The sequence below is a fragment of the Tachypleus tridentatus genome, chromosome 8 (genome assembly GCF_004210375.1).
Source record: "Tachypleus tridentatus isolate NWPU-2018 chromosome 8, ASM421037v1, whole genome shotgun sequence".
In the NCBI taxonomy this organism is placed as follows: Eukaryota; Metazoa; Arthropoda; class Merostomata; order Xiphosura; family Limulidae; genus Tachypleus; species Tachypleus tridentatus.
Window position 1 is genome coordinate 131,321,423 of NC_134832.1, and position 17,144 is coordinate 131,338,566.

At 33.0% G+C, this 17,144-nt stretch overlaps 1 protein-coding gene across 3 annotated transcripts in view; it reads left to right on the plus strand.

Annotated features, from left to right (window-relative positions):
- LOC143223500 (uncharacterized) overlaps positions 1-17,144 on the plus strand; it is a 178,590-nt gene that overhangs the window by 156,215 nt on the left and 5,231 nt on the right. For all 3 annotated transcript variants that reach the window (XM_076451564.1, XM_076451565.1, XM_076451567.1), the window contains 13 exons: positions 2,563-2,654; positions 2,961-3,042; positions 3,488-3,552; positions 4,367-4,516; positions 5,465-5,506; positions 7,093-7,180; positions 7,320-7,397; positions 9,535-9,604; positions 10,511-10,663; positions 12,311-12,489; positions 12,780-12,941; positions 14,382-14,491; positions 16,813-16,996. In XM_076451564.1, the coding sequence (XP_076307679.1) occupies positions 2,563-2,654; positions 2,961-3,042; positions 3,488-3,552; positions 4,367-4,516; positions 5,465-5,506; positions 7,093-7,180; positions 7,320-7,397; positions 9,535-9,604; positions 10,511-10,663; positions 12,311-12,489; positions 12,780-12,941; positions 14,382-14,491; positions 16,813-16,996 (1,455 nt within the window). The remainder of the gene's footprint in view (positions 1-2,562; positions 2,655-2,960; positions 3,043-3,487; positions 3,553-4,366; positions 4,517-5,464; positions 5,507-7,092; positions 7,181-7,319; positions 7,398-9,534; positions 9,605-10,510; positions 10,664-12,310; positions 12,490-12,779; positions 12,942-14,381; positions 14,492-16,812; positions 16,997-17,144) is intronic.

Sequence of the window (17,144 nt, forward strand, 5' to 3'; positions counted from 1 at the left end):
ATGTTTAATTCCACCTTATTTCATTCACCACTGTGGAGATTCAACACTAACCCAGTTTCTGAAAACACTTGCTTATGAAAACCTAAGTTTACATTTAATAAATTTCAGAATCTGTATGCTTTTAGGCTACATTTATTTAAGATCGAGTCTTAGACAATTTTATGTAGTTTCTGTAACAACGTGCATGATGTAGCATGTGTTTGAGGGCTGTTAAATATCTGTAGAGCTAGCTATAACTGTTTTCGAACGCAAGTGTTTACAAATGCCTTATCCAATGTGTATGTTGTTGTTTTTTTTAAACAACCATTGGTTCTTGGGACTACAGAGCTGTAATAATCACTTTCCCGTTTAACCTTACCCAATGTTAAACGGAACTATACGTGATAGTATCAGTAGACGTTTCACAATACACTGTTGTTTTAATACCACCCCCTGCTTCCGGGATTCGTAGCCTTAACGGGAATACAAAACATAACAGTCTTTATTATTAAGACGTGACCTTTTTGTGCTAACATACACGCTGTTTTATCCATTTACCTGACGTTTTATCTGACTTTATAAAAAACAACGACAGTTGCCATTGTTTATTAATAAAGCTTAAAAGTGCTTGATAAAGTGGTAAACATCCTCATTGACCTAGAAACCGTAGGATTATGGAGCTATGCTTTATAGAAATAACTCGTTCATATCAATAACACTATGTAACACAGATTTTGTTCCTGAATAGTATGTGCTATTTCTTAATTGCTTATGTTGTAGAAGTACAGAAAATGGCCATTATTCCCTTCAAACTTTGCTTTTGTGGCCTGAATAATAAAATTTAGATTTAACCTATTTTCTATGTAAAAAGGGCAAATTTGCACATTTTCATTTACATAAGGTCTGAATAAAACAACATATGAATCAAGATTTAGATGCATTTATACTAAAGTTATACAAAAATGTTTAGAAGTGAGTAGCTTTTTAAGATTTGCAACTGTAATATAAATCACTTTCATGTATCAGCCCCCAAATACAGTCTTGGCATTCAACTTTGTTAGACCAAGATCTCTGATCAAGTCATTGAGGTCTCTCTGGTTGGAGTAGTATGAATTTCTCTCATCAGCTGCATCTCTGAAATTGTAATCTGGATTTTCCTACCTCCTCTTCTGGTTTGCTGTTCTCTTCTGAGGATGGCTGCTTTCTCTCTGGTGGAGCGGGTACAGGGAGCTCAGAACAGTGTGGCACTGGGGCGATGGATGATGGAAGGTTTGGATACATGATAGCAGATGCATTTTTGCCAGTCCGACGTCTAGAAAGGTCCACCATGCAGAAGTAGCAATTGCTTGAGTGGTCAGTGGGTTCATGCCAAATTCTTGAAATAGCGAACTTCATGGCTCTCTTTTCCCCTTTGTATAATCCTGCGAAAGAGCAAAATAAATTGTTATTATGAAGAATAAATTTATTTCATTCACAACTAATGTGTAAGAGATTCATGGAAAATATTTTATATCTGATATTTTTCTGTACAATTGGAAATTTAAAAAATTAAAAGATATTTAAATTTTAAAAAGTCTGAAATTTGTATAATATAAAATCTTACTATTCAAGCAAGCAAAAATTGCTAGTCTTACCTTCTAAGAGTTTTTTTGCAGTGCTCTCAGGTAAAACGAGGTGCCCAGGGTTTGTCTTGATCCCTGACAGACATGCCGAAATATGTCTTGTAGGCTTCACATATTTTAGCAGTTGCTGTCATAAAGTGCTTTTTCGCTCTTGTCTTGATAAATTGGCCACACACATAGCAGAATACGTCTGGAGAATGCTTGCAGCTTCTTGACGCCATCTCTGATAAAATCAGATAGGTCTATGTGCTCACTTAGGTAGCTGAAATTAAACTGAAGTGGTGAGTGATGAGCCCCTGTATATATATTACTATGGAAAGTTCTAGAAAATTCTAAAAGGTTCTTGAAAATTCTTGTAAGTTGGAGAAAATTTCCTATCAGCTACCCGGCACTGAATCTACCTGGAATGTTCTGGAAAATGGCTAAATTTGAAAACTTTCATTACCCAGGTCACAAAAGTAAAGTTTGAAGAGAAAAATAGGTCTTTTCCATTTACTTTAGGCATAAGCAATTGGGAAATAACACTTCCTGGCATGGAACAAGAAAAAGTAAAAATTTTGTTTCATCGTATAAGTAGTTCAATATACTATACTTAAACGGTGTTTGCAAAGTTGCAGAATGAAAAAAATCAATAATGTTTTCAATCTATAATCCGCGATTTTTGCTCAGGAGAAATGGTTTCGTTCCAAAGCGAAATATGAAATCAACAATGCAAAAAGAATCATAGTAATAATAAATGATATATATGTATATATATATATATTAAAAGTCAATAAATAATATATATGTAATTAAAAATGTAAATAATAATAACAATAAATAAATCTAAATATATATATATGAGATATTTTAATCATTGCAAAAAAGTAGAATATAACTACCTAAATCATGAAAGCTAGTTCGTTATAACCGATTTCCTAGTTCTTGTTGTATATATGATGTTTGGTGATTGTTTCCACAGCGCAAGACATTATTTCGAGCAAAGTCAGTGACAGCCAATAAAATCCAACGAGCTTTCTCGACAAAGGGACCAAAAGTGGTATCGACGGACTCGTAAGTTTCGGTTCTTCTTTTCAATTTAATGGTCCGTGTACTGATAACCAGAAATGCGAACCCTAATTGAATGCTTAGCTTTAGTTTCGACATTTCCAAAGCTTCTTTTTGTTTTCAGAGCTTGTTTTATGTTATAAAAAATATTTAAACCTTATTGTACATATACAATTATCGATACAACTCAGCTGTTGGCTTTTGTCAACAGAATAACATTTGAAAAAACTTCTGGTTCGTTACAATCACACGTAATTTTAAAGATACCAGTTTCTAGAAGTATAAACATGTTATTTCATCATTTGATTTCAGTAAAGTTTCCTCACCAAGGACGTCAACCATCTCAACGTCCCCTCGTTCCTTCATTATGGAGGGTTCAGTGCAGTTCTTAATGGTTAGTTATATTTTCCTTCCTTGTTTGTTGAACCTTTTATTTACACTAAAGACTAATGCGGTTGTATTTTCTTTTTCCACCTGAGCTAAATTTTATGAAGTAAATAATATTTCGCTGCAAATCGTATTCTTATTTTTTATATATGTTGTTAGTGAAGCGACGCAACCATGATGTTATCTGAAGATTCTGAAAAGGAAGATCGTTGTCTCAGTGTGTAACTCATTAACGGATCCTTGTGTGTTTACTAAAAGTAATATCAGATGATTAATCATTTTGATAACATTTCATTTGCAAATTAAACGTTATTTTTACATTCATAAATCTGAATAATAAGCGACAATTTTATTATGTGAGAGTTATTAATTTTATATCTGGATTTTTGATTTGATGTGAAAAAACAAACAGCTATTGTTTTATTAGTTAAATATACTTGTCTTTCCGATAGGGTGTGCAACGACAAGAGCGACACCTCTTCCTTTTCAGTGACATCCTGATTGTAGGAAAACCTAGGTAAAGAATTTTAATAGAAGTTTAATAAAATTATTAAAAATTCATAGAAGTAACATATTTTGAATATCCTTACGAATCTGATGATCCACCAATACAAATATTCGTAATGTGACTAAAGTGTGTGGATTTCAAACGTTCAGAGAGACAGAGAGGATAAAATAGTATGTTTGTTCTTAAGTGCACAGCTATACAATGAGCTATCTGTTGTCTGGCCATCGCCGGTCTCTAGCACTGGAAGTCCTCAGAATGTCGCTTTGCATCTGGAGTGTGGAGGTGAAATGGAACATGTGTTAGAAGTTTTCAAATATTTACACTGAAATTAATACACGTTATGAATTTGCAAAACTGTACACATTTTTATGTGCTGTTTATGTTCAGTAATGTAAGGTTTGTTTCAGAAACAATAACGCGATTGTTTCGGTTTGAATTAAAACTCATTTTTACCAAGTTCTCAAGGTATTAACAATATTCAATGATAGAAAATCATTGATAAAAAAAAAGCATATTCTAAATAAAACAATAGTAAAACATTCTCAACATTTCGAGGATTTGGTTGAAATCAGGAAAAAATTGATAGAGGTAAAATTGTCAAATATATTCATTCAGTTAATATCTTCAGATTTCATTTGCAATTAAGCAACATGAGTATCGAAACCTAATTTCTGGCGTTTAACTCCGCAGACATACCGCTGTGTCAGTGGGGGGAGAGCTCAAACTTCCTACTAGTGTGCTTTTCCTATTATTCAACAGATAGTTTTGTACAGATCTTAGAGAGTTGTTGTATAATATAGTTTTTAACGTAACATGTTCACAGGTCCTCGGGTACGTACAAGCAGAAAGAACGGCTTTCAATCAGCGAGCTGTGGCTCTCCTCCTGTCTGTCTGAGGTTTGTGAGTTCAGCAGCTCACCAGAGGTCTCTTTTGTTCTTGGCTGGCCAACTACAAACGTTGTAGTCTCTTTCAGGTAGGATTAGTACGTTATGAGTACGGTTTATTTAATTTTAGTCACGATCGAAAGGCAATAGTATTTTTACGAATGTACAATACGAGTGTAATGTAACACCAAGTTATTGTTACATATGAGTGTGAGGTAACACCAAGTTATTGTTACATATGAGTGTAAGGTAACACCAAGTTATTGTTACATAGGATAAAGGAAGCTTGCCTACAACATAGTAACATAATAAACTGTGTACGTTTGCCCGTATGTACTTTTATTTAATATGCTTGCTTAAAAAGTGTTTATGTACCTTCTCCACCCCATTGCTTTAAACTAACATAGGTATGAAAGTGCAACTCCTGCCCTCTAGTGGTGTGTAGCATCAACTAGTTTTAATTTTTGTTGTTTTTTATTACTGAACTGTTTGTTTCACAGTAGAAGAAGGTTTTAAAGTCTGTTTTCATTTGTTGATTGAGTATTTTAAATTGATGTTTAAAAACTGAATGATCGTTTGAGGTAATTTGCAAAATATAAAATAGTGTTTGGTATTTTGGACCTGAACTCATCTAATGATCAGATTAGTTTCTCTTAGTGTTCATGTACAGCCATTTCAAAGTGTTCAACTATTTAGCAGAAGAGAAGCAGTCCAGAAGAAGCACTCGCCGTCACAAGAGCCTTTATTTTCAGTTTTGAATCGAATAACAGGATGAACTGTCAATTTTATAACGCATTCACAGAAGAAAGTGCGACACCCTGGCATGATTGTGAGATTTTCTCTTGCACGCAAACTTTTAGACCACGCCCGGACCAGATTTGGAGGAGAAAACTTATCATTCCTATCTTAACAATCAGAAAAAACTTAAAATTTAATATGGGTTTAAATTCTTAGGTTTTATTATATTGTCTTTCGAACATGCGCATGTGGTTAGTTCGTGTTTTTCATGTTTTAAAGTGTTTTTTTCTTTTCTCTAGTTCTCCACAGATCATGCAACTGTGGCAGAGTAAACTGATGCAGTAAGTACATAGAAAGTCTCAACTAGTATTTTTAAGTTTTGAACAGCCTAATGTCCAACTTTTCCTCATATTTGAATTATTAATCTAGAAATATTCGCTTGAATAGCCCCCGCTAGTACAGCGGTAAGTCTACAGATTTACAACGCTAAAATTAGGGGTTCGATTCCCCTGGGTTGGATCAGCAGGTAGCCCGATGTGGCTTTGCTATAAGAAAACACATAAACACATTATCGTGAATAAATGGAGGAACAGTTTTTGTTTTATTCTTAAGTTTAATAATGCCATTCAACAGTGATAAACTGTAAAATTAACTCATAACAAGACCAGCTGGTTAATGTAGCTTCAACCTACAAGTCTTATATCACTGGTGTGGCAGGAACGTTTCGTTAAGTTAAAGAACTTGTTTCACTTAACATTGACGTGTACGTTCATCATGATTAATACAAACAAAAGCAAAGCAAGGTAATTACAGTAGATTCATTTATATGTAACTGTTTGCAATTTCAAGACAAGATTAACGCAGTATTCAGTAATGTTTTTGATAAGTTTTCACAATACCTTTTATTTTTGTATTCGGGCAGTGCAAGGACTATTGATAACATCTGCGCGAGTTCAAGCCTTCCTAACAGTGATTAATATGTATATTTAGTATGAGTTATCGCCCCCTACAGGGAGTCTTTGTCGGACTTCTTCGGCATAATGATCAAAAGGTTACAGTAAAAAAAGTTGTTACTGTCACGAAAATCTCATTAAATATTCGTTAATTCAAATTATAAGTTTCCAACAACATTTGTATTTCTTTTACCGTGGATTAAAAATGCTTTTAGTTTGTTAATCGTTTGTTTGAAGGTTTCAAGTTAAATCGTTGTAAGTTGATTTTTAGCAAGTACCTGGTGCAGAGTATATACTTATGTCAAAGGTCATCGTAATTTGAATAATATACTAATAAGTTAAAACACGCATATATAAAAATATATGAGCTTCCGATATCCATAGTAATCTCACTTAACTTATTGTCACAATGTGGCCTTCAGAAATGTTTGTTTGTGTGTCTTGTTATATCAAAGCCACCTGACGCTATTTGCTGTCCACGGAGGGGAATAGAACCCCTGATTTTAGCGTTGTAAATCCGCAGAATCACCCCTGTCCCATCTTAGATGTGAAATATACCGATACTTAGACGTGAAATATACAGCTGACAAATGTGTAAATCATGGCTGTAAGTCTTCATGTTGGTATGGAAATATTATATCTAATTTAGAAGTTTCATTACTTAAACCTCATGAAAGTTGTACGCTGACACTATGGCCCACAAAGACACATTGTGTGCAAGGTAGCTTTAATAAACCTTATAGACGTTAGACACAATGTCATTAAGATAGTTTAAATGAACCTTATATCAATTATACACAGTGACAAAATGTCTGTAAATAGTTTTGATAAACCTTAGGTTGTACACAGTAACACAATGTCCTTTAGCTTTGTGCTTAACAACAAACAAAGTTTTAATATAAGTCTGTCATTAACTTTAAACAAATAAGTATGAGTTGATTTATTTGTTTCTTTTATTAATTAATTCTCAATAGGTTGATTCCAGAAGCCAAGAAGAAAGAAGACCGTTCTGTGACTACTCTCCAAGTGTGCTACTGGGACCACGAAGTGAACGAAGAATTTGTAAGTCAATTCCTCCTGTATAACTGTTATAACTATATAACTTTATGACTCATTCTCAGCTTTTATCGAATTTTTAACTTGAAACATATTGAATATTTATAACTTTTTAAAGCATGTTCTTTTTTTCTTCTTATTTTAGTTCAAAACTGTGAAAGTTCGCAACACGCACTCAACAAACGACTGCATCCGCCTCATACTGGATGACATTGGACAGCAGGTGAGTTGCAGTCAATGTCCATAAATGTAAATAATTATTCTTAACTTTGTTTAAGGCAGGCTGGAGTTTATTATGAGACATATAGACGTAAATCAAGCCACCTGTTTGTATCCTGTTTGTTAATATGTCAGACATTTAAATAACTAATAAATAAAATATTTGCTAATGGAATCAATGCCCGAAATAAGACATTTATTTTCGATTTTACTCTGACATGGTAGGATGGAAGAAAAGCAGTAAGAGCAGCTTCTAAAAGGTTTTTATTAAATATTAATTTTATTTGAAATATTTATAATCAATTTGAAAGGAATGTTCTACACGAATTATATATATTTATATTTTAAAAAAGTATAGCACATAAGAAACGACTACTACAGCTACATAGGCAGCGTTATTTTTAACATAAAACGGCCCGGCATGGCCAAGCGTGTTAAGGCGTGCGACTCGTAATCTGAGAGTCGCGGGTTCGCATCCCCGTCGCGCCAAACATGCTCGCCCTTTCAGCCGTGGGGGCATTATAATGTTACGGTCAATCCCACTATTCGTTGGTAAAAGAGTAGCCCAAGAGTTGGCGGTGGGTGGCGATGACTAGCTGCCTTTACTCTAGTCTTACACTGCTAAATTAGGGACGGCTAGCACAGATAGCTCTCGAGTAGCTTTGTGTGAAATTCAAAAATCAAACAAAACAAACAAACTTTTAACATAAACAGTATATTTGAATCGTACTAAAACACAATAAACACAAATGTTTTGCAGTTAATGTAACTTAGTAATTTTAAATCAAAGTTAGCATGATATTCACATCAGTATTAGTTTGAGATTGGTGTTAGCAACGTGGTACTTGTTATACTTCATAATCCAAGTGTTTATCAGTAAGATAAGAACGCCACACAGTGTTTTTAGGTTGTTAACAGTTATTACATATTATTCGACATTATCTAATATTACGATAAGGACAGTTAACAGTAAGAACTTATTACATATGATTTTATAATATCTAATAGTACGATAAGAACATCACAGAGTGCTCGTTAATATGTTAATAGTTCGACAAGTACATATCAGAGTGTTTGTTGACTTTATAATAGTAATAACTTATTGTGTAGGATTCAAAAATATTTAATAGTATGACAAAGATACCATGCAGTGTTCATAAATTTGTCATTAGCAAGATAAGAATATTACATATAATTCTAAACTGTGTAACAGTATAATATCAGTGTCATTCATTTGTTTACAAGCAGACAAAGCTATTTTACAAAACGTTTGTTTTGTTTGTTTTTTAGAATTTCGCGCAAAGCTACTCGAGGGCTATTTGCGCTATCCGTCCCTAATTTAGCAGTGTAAGACTAGAGGGAAGGTAGCTAGTCATCACCACCCACCCCCAACTCTTGGGCTACTCTTTTACCAACGAATAGTGGGATTGATCGTAACATTATAACGCCCCCCACGGCTGGGAGGGCGAGCATGTTTGGCGCGACGGGGATGCGAACGCACGACCCTCAGATTACGAGTCGAACGCCTTAACCCATCTGGCCATGCCGGGCCTTTTACAAAACGTGATGATGTGGTTTGTTTATTTAGAATTTTGCACAAAGCTTCGTGAGAGCTATCTGCGCTAGCCGTCCCTAATTTAGCAGTGTAAGACTAGAGGGAAGGTAGCTGCTACCCATCACTACCCACCACCAAATCTTGGGCTACTATTTTACCAACGAATAACAGGATTGACCGTTACGTTAATATCTTCTCACGGTTCACAGAGCAAGCATAGTCTTGTGTGACAGGGATTCGACCCTCGACCCTCATATTACGAGTCGAGCGCCCTAATTACCTGGCTATGCTGGGCCTTATAATATATAAACAACAAGCTCACGATGCTACACAATGCTTGTTTATTTGTCAACAGCAAGACTTCGATCTTATATAGAATTGGTTGATTTTTTAACAACAAGATTAGGATATCATATGGAATTTACTTGTTTTTTAACAGCAACACTAGCATATCATGTATGATATCTTTTAGTTAATCTGTTTGAGCAATAGATGTGGTTATCTCCCATTTTTTTACAAAAAAATCGATGATCAAAGTCATTTGTATTCAATGATCAAAATATTAATAAAATACGGATTATTTCAGTCTTTGGGTACAGAAGATTTCCAACTGTGGGTCAAGACCGGGAAAGACGAAACCCCTTATCCCCTAATAGGTATGTGTATAAAACAAAAATTTCATGAAATTCGTTAGTGTTTTTGTGGTGTTTTATTATTATTAGGTCACAAGCAATTTTTGTGTTTTCAAGGAAGTAACATTATAAGATCTCCGTTTTAAAACACATCTTGAAAACAATGTAGCCTGTACTGCTTAGAACTTTATTCTCCTGATTCATTTCGAATTATTTACATGTATTTTAATATCAGCCTAATTAAAAATGTATGCTAAGTTAGTACAAGTATAAGTGCCATCTCTTATCGAGAATTATTAATATATCTAAAAATTAGAAATATTTACATATTAGTTTCACAACTTTATTTATTTTACATCCGAAGTTTTTCAAAATGAAGAATTTCTTTTTATGTGAACTTGAGAAAAAAGTATTTATGATTCCATTACATATTTATGTGGCCATATATACCTATATGAAACACTTGTTTCACATGAGGACAACCATAGAGTCAACAAATGGGCCGGGAGTTAAACATAAGTTATTTTTCTTTCCTCTTTAAAAACCATATAATAATTTACGTGACGATACGAACTTGAAAATTAAAATTTCTCAAAGGCTCAGAAGTGGTTCATTGTTCAATCTATAAAATAAATTTCAAACAAAGCTCATGTATAAAATTCACTTTCATATATGTGTTTTTTCTTATTGCAAAGCCACATCGGGCTATTTGCTGAGCCCACCGAGGCGAATCGAACCCCTGATTTTAGCGTTGTAAATCCGTAGACATACCGCTGTGCTAACGGGGGACATTTTCATATATATGTACATTCTTAATTTAAAAAAAAAACAATAAGTTATGGACTCTATGGTTTTTCTTTCTTAACAAACAACTCATATTTTAATATTTTTTATTTTGTAATAAATATGTTTTTTACCTTCCGGAAATAGGTCATGAATTTCCTTTCTACATTAAGATGAATTTTGTCCGTAGACTACTGCAGCACACGAACTTCGATTTACAAAAGTTTAGTGTTACGTCTGAAACGAAGTGTATTTTCATCCTACGGCAATCTCCCACAGATGAGGCGTCTGCCCTGACAGGTAAATATGTGAATTGTGTTTTAATTGTTAGCAACGATTATGTTTTTTAACGTGTTAATCATCTTTACCAACATTCGATTTCTTGTTCTCTTGATGTGTCTGAGTTTATTTAGCTATCGGTTATTTAAGCAACAAGTCGTGTTTGACTGTTTCTGTAACTTATCATCGCTTGACTAATGCATTACACATGTTGAATAAAAGATAACACCATTCACACACATTGAATCAAAGATATATATAACATGTATCTTAAAACGGATGGTATGGGTATTAACACTTTTACTGATAAGGAGGGAACAACGTTTCAACCTTCCTAGTTCATCATCAGGTTATGAAAGAGAGAGTGCTTGAATGTGACTGTTGACGGACTCATGTCTTGAGGACGAGAGTATAAACGGGTATCGAATTGTATGGGGCGTTGCAGGTGGATGTTAGGTTATTGATTAGTATGGGTATAAAGTTGTTCCTTTATACTTAAACTAATGGCTTATACAGCAACTAAAACGAAAGTTAACTAATATAAATGAGTACCCGTTTATACTTTCGTCCCTAAGACATTAGTCCGTAAACAGTCACATTCAAACACTCTTTCTTTGTCAATCTGAAGATGACCTAGGATGGTCGAAACGTTGTTCTCTCCCTATAAGTAAAAGTGTTACTACCCATACCAGCCGTTCTGAGATACATTTTTATTTCAAGTGGGTTTCTCGTCATCAGATATATATATAACATGCTTTACGTATTGAATCAAAGATATATAGAACATGCTTTATGTAGATTGAATCAAATATATATATATATATAACATGCTTCACCTATATTGAATCAAAGATATATATAACATGCTTCACCTATTTTGAATCAAAGATACATATAATATGCTTCACACATATTGAATTCAACATATATATAACATTTATGTTTAAAATCTCTGCCACAAGTTTGATTGTATGTTATCAAGAACAAACTACACAATAGGCTACCTGGACTTTGTCCACCAGGGGTGTCAAAATCTAGTTTGTAGTACCATAAGCTTCCAGACTTATTGTTGAACCACTGGAAATGGGTGGCCTGGTGGAACTTCATTAAATGTATGTTCATTATCAAAATTCTTCATCTGGGCTAGACACGTGACTGTCAAAACTGTAAGTAACATTCTATATGTTTCAAGCACTCTAAAATGAGTGTCTAATAATACTGTAGTTAGATAAGCCCCTCAGAGCTGTAGGTATGTAGATATTCGTGAAATGAGCCAGAGCAGGTTCAAAGAATAACGTTGTTTTCATTTCGAACTGTTAAAAAAATGTTCGTTTGTTTTAGAATTTTGTGCAAAGCTACATGAAGGCTATCTGCACTGGCCGCCCTTAATTTAGAAGTGTAAGACTAGAGAGAAGGCAGCTAGTCATCACCATTCACCATCAACTTTTGGGCTACTCTTTTACTAACGAATAGTGGGATTGATTGTAACATATATTGCCTCCACGGCTGAAAGGGCGAGCATGTTTTGTGTGATGGGGATTTGAACCCGCGACCCTCAGATTATGAGTCAAGCATACTAATCATCTGGCCATGCTGGGCCTGTTGTTAAAGGAAGTGAACTATTAAAAAACAACAACTATAATTCCTATTACTGGTTTTATCTTGCAGATGCTACAAATCACAAGAAAAGGACAAGAAGGCCTACTTTAATAGGATGGCCTTTCAAACGTCATTTCAATAAACAGGAAAATAACAATGGAGATGTGACGTCTTCTCCTATCTCGTCCACGTTTGTTAAGTCTTTCTCCAAACTATGGAGCGATGAAAGTCTACCAAGACCTGTGCTGGTATGTTGGGTAATGCTTTAACCAAATGTGACATCGCATCGCGACGTAACCTATCTTTGGAATTTCATAGTCTTGAATTCCTATGTGTTTGAGTAAACGTGAATCATTTTTAAGACTTATTACAATAAAAAGCATATTTTCAATCTAATTTTGGTATTCGTCAAGTGTTTAAGTGAGCAAACATTCTTGTGTGTTTGTGAATTCATGTTTAGTCTTTTGCACCAGTTCACCTTTTGTTTAATCATTTTGTACATTCTCAGTGTATTTGTTCTCTTCCGATTATTTTTTAGGCAATTTTAAACCAGCTCTTTCAGAGAGGACCATTTACTGTTGGCATCTTCCGCAAGTCTGCTAATACTAGAATGTGTAGAGAATTGAAGGAAAAACTGGAAGCCAACCCAAACTTTGACTTTAAAGACGTGCCAGTTTCTGTTCTAGCAGCTCTCTTTAAAGTGAGTCAACAGACTAACATATCTCAACTCTTTAAAATTACTTAAACTGTCATTTGAAGTTTTTATTGTGATGTAACAAACTAACGATTTTATTCTTTTCATGAGTTGAGTGTAACAATCTAATAATTAAATGTTTTTTATTAACATAAGAAGCTTAGAAATTGTGGCCATTGTAAAGTAGTAAAGCATTAATTTAATAAAACATTTAGAGATATAAGGGACTAAAAATTGAAATTATGTCTTGAGGCAACAGGGTAAGTTATTGAAGTCATTGTAGTTGCTTGAGGTTTGTGCAGTAATTTAACATGCTGGTGTTTGAAGTACATACATAATGATGTAATAATTTATTCTCTGAAGTTTCACACGGATGTAACAAGCTAATAATTGAAGATTTTATACTGTGTAGAATCAACTTTGTTTAATGTGTAACAAGCTAATAATTGAAGATTTTATACTGTATAGAATCAACTTTGTTTAATGTATAGAATCAACTTTGTTTAATGTGTAACAAGCTAATAATTGAAGATTTTATACTGTGTAGAATCAACTTTGTTTAATGTGTAACAAGCTAATAATTGAAGATTTTATACTGTGTAGAATCAACTTTGTTTAATGTGTAACAAGCTAATAATTGAAGATTTTATACTGTGTAGAATCAACTTTGTTTAATGTGTAACAAGCTAATAATTGAAGATTTTATACTGTGTAGAATCAACTTTGTTTAATGTGTAACAAGCTGATAATTGAAAATTATAATGAATTAACGTCCATACTATTGAAGTTTATATAATCTGTAAGACATCAATAATTGAAGTCTTTATAGTAAATTGCTGTATATAGAATTGAAGGCTATATAATGTGTAACAAGTTAATAATTTAAGTATTTATAATAATTTAATGAACTAAACATTCAAAATAATGGTTTTATTTTTATGTAAACTCATATATCATAAAAAACATTAGGTTTTACTAGTTTCTGTAGGATTTTATTCTCCCAATGGAAACTTGTGACAAAAAGTTATAGAAAGTGTTTTAAAGTCATGTAAGACTGTCAGTGAACTGTAGTTACCTGCTTACAAATTTTTACTTACTGACATGGGCTGTTGTTGGAGAAAGGTAAGAGAGAATCTCCAAACTATGATTCAAACTCTTTAGCAAATTGGTAAGTTAAACAACTGAAGTTGGGTCTGTTAAACTAAAACTACACATGAGTGTGATGGTTTGTATAGATATTTATTCATTTCTTGTAGTTTCTGTTCTTTTTTCACAGGCGTGCTAAAATCTGAATGACCCTGTTGAACTTAAAGGATATCATATATCATACTTACTCCTAAGCAAATAAGACTTCAAGTTTTTGTAACTTTTTAGATACTTTATATATATTCCCCATTTTTCTCATGCAGTGATTACTGCAATAAGCATGAATATATTTATTGTTAGGAATTTCTAAGAAGTCTTCCTGACTGTGTTCTTGGATCCAGTGCATATAAAGACTGGTTAGAAACAGCAAACATCACTGATGAATGGGAGAAAAGAAAAGAAATTATAAGGTATGTACTTGTCTTGTTTGTCAGTTTTTGAAGCTTGCAGAGCAGATTGGAAGACTGAAATCATGTGTAAAAATGACGTACAAATTCATATCATGCAATAACTTATTTTAACCTGACATGTCAGCGTAGGTCTTTTTTATATGAGTTTTACTGCAGAAGTGAAATGGATGTTAATAAAGTGTCATATGTTTGGATGGCCCAGCATGGCCAGGTGGGTTAAGTCGTTCAACTTGTAACCTGAGGGCCGCTTGTTTGGATCCCCTTTCCACCAAACATGCTCGCCCTATCAGCCATGGGAACATTATTATCTTACATTCAATTGCGCTATTCATTGGTAAGAAAGAAGTCCAAATATTGTGATGACTACCTTTCCTATAGTCTTTGACTGCTAGATTCAGAACGGTTAACAAAGATAACTCTTGTGTCGCTCTACGTGAAATTCAAAGCATATTAAAACCAATTTTTTAAAATGGATAGTTTTCTTTAACCATAAAATATGTTACTGGTAAAGACATAAACAAGCAACTGTAAAACTATATCTTATAATAACTGGTAATGATGTAAACAAGTAACTGTAAAACTATATCTCATATTAACTAGTAATGATGTAAACAAGTACTGTAAATCTATATCTTATACTAACTGGTAAAGACATAAACAAATAACTGTAAAACTGTATCTTATAATAACTGGTAAAGACATAAACAAATAACTGTAAAACTATATCTTATAATAACTCATAATGATGTAAACAAGTAACTGTAAATCTATATCTTATACTAACTGGTAACTAAATAACTGTAAAACTGTATCTTATAATAACTGGTAAAGACATAAACAAATAACTGTAAAACTGTATCTTATAATAACTGGTAATGATGTAAACAAGTACTGTAAATCTATATCTTATACTAACTGGTAAAGACATAAACAAATAACTGTAAATCTATATCTTATAATAACTGGTAAAGACATAAACAAATAACTGTAAAACTGTATCTTATAATAACTGGTAATGATGTAAACAAGTAACTGTAAATCTATATCTTATACTAACTGGTAAAGACATAAACAAGCAACTGTAAAACTATATCTTATAATAACTAGTAATGATGTAAACAAGTAACTGTAAAACTATATCTCATATTAACTAGTAATGATGTAAACAAGTACTGTAAATCTATATCTTATACTAACTGGTAAAGACAAACAAATAACTGTAAAACTATATCTTATAATAACTCATAATGATGTAAACAAGTAACTGTAAAACTATATCTTATAATAACTGGTAATGATGTAAACAAGTAACTGTAAAACTATATCTCATATTAACTAGTAATGATGTAAACAAGTACTGTAAATCTATATCTTATACTAACTGGTAAAGACAAACAAATAACTAAAACTATATCTTATAATAACTCGTAATGATGTAAACAAGTAACTGTAAAACTATATCTCATATTAACTAGTAATGATGTAAACAAGTACTGTAAATCTATATCTTATACTAACTGGTAAAGACAAACAAATAACTGTAAAACTATATCTTATAATAACTGGTAATGATGTAAACAAATAACTGTAAAACTATATCTCATATTAACTAGTAATGATGTAAACAAGTACTGTAAATCTATATCTTATACTAACTGGTAAAGACATAAACAAATAACTGTAAAACTATATCTTATATTAACTAGTAATGATGTAAACAAGTACTGTAAATCTATATCTTATACTAACTGGTAAAGACATAAACAAATAACTGTAAAACTGTATCTTATAATAACTGGTAAAGACAAACAAGTAACTGTAAAACTTGTAATCATCTTCAAAATGTTTGTTATTTATTTTAGAGCAAAGTCACATTTAGCTATCTACTGTGCTCACCGTGGGGAATTGAACCCCACATTTAGCGTTACAAGACCGGAGAACTGGACTGATCGAGCGATGCTAATATTTATCTTGAATCATAAAACAAAAAAGTTCCACAAATAAGGCTGTTGATGAAGATTGAACGTCAGTAATTCAGTGTGGATATTTTGCCAGTTTATATCTACGATTGTTGAATTCAAAAATAAGATTTCTTGCCTTCTTGAAGTTTAGAAATATTTTTGAAAGTGATTTCATTGAATTAGTTGCATTATTTTAGTGGCTGCATTGTATTAAAAGAATACTGTCATACACGCGAGTGAAAGTAATTCCAGAGAACTGTTTTTTGTGTTTTACAGTAGTTCAACTTGAGTTTTCTTGATTCAGTGAATACAAGCTAATGTATATAAATGTTTATATTACTATTTTTTCCCCCTTTTCAGGCTTCTAGGTCGTATTTCTCCAGCAAACACGAAACTTTTACAACATTTTGTGTGTGTTTTGTGGCACATTTCTCAACATTCCGCCATAAACAAGATGTCAGCTGAAAACTTAGCTGTATGTGTGGGCTCAAGTATGCTGTTTCCTTCCGTGTCCAGAAGGAAACAGCTAGCGCTCCAGCCTGAGGTAAGTATCGTAAACTTACTTTTTTTCTCACTTGAAATATGTGTAAATGATCTCTGAATTAAGTTTTTTTTTAATTTATCGATTGATTGATTCTTTTGAATTAAGCATATCGCTACACAATGGGCTATCTGTGCTCTGCCCACCACGG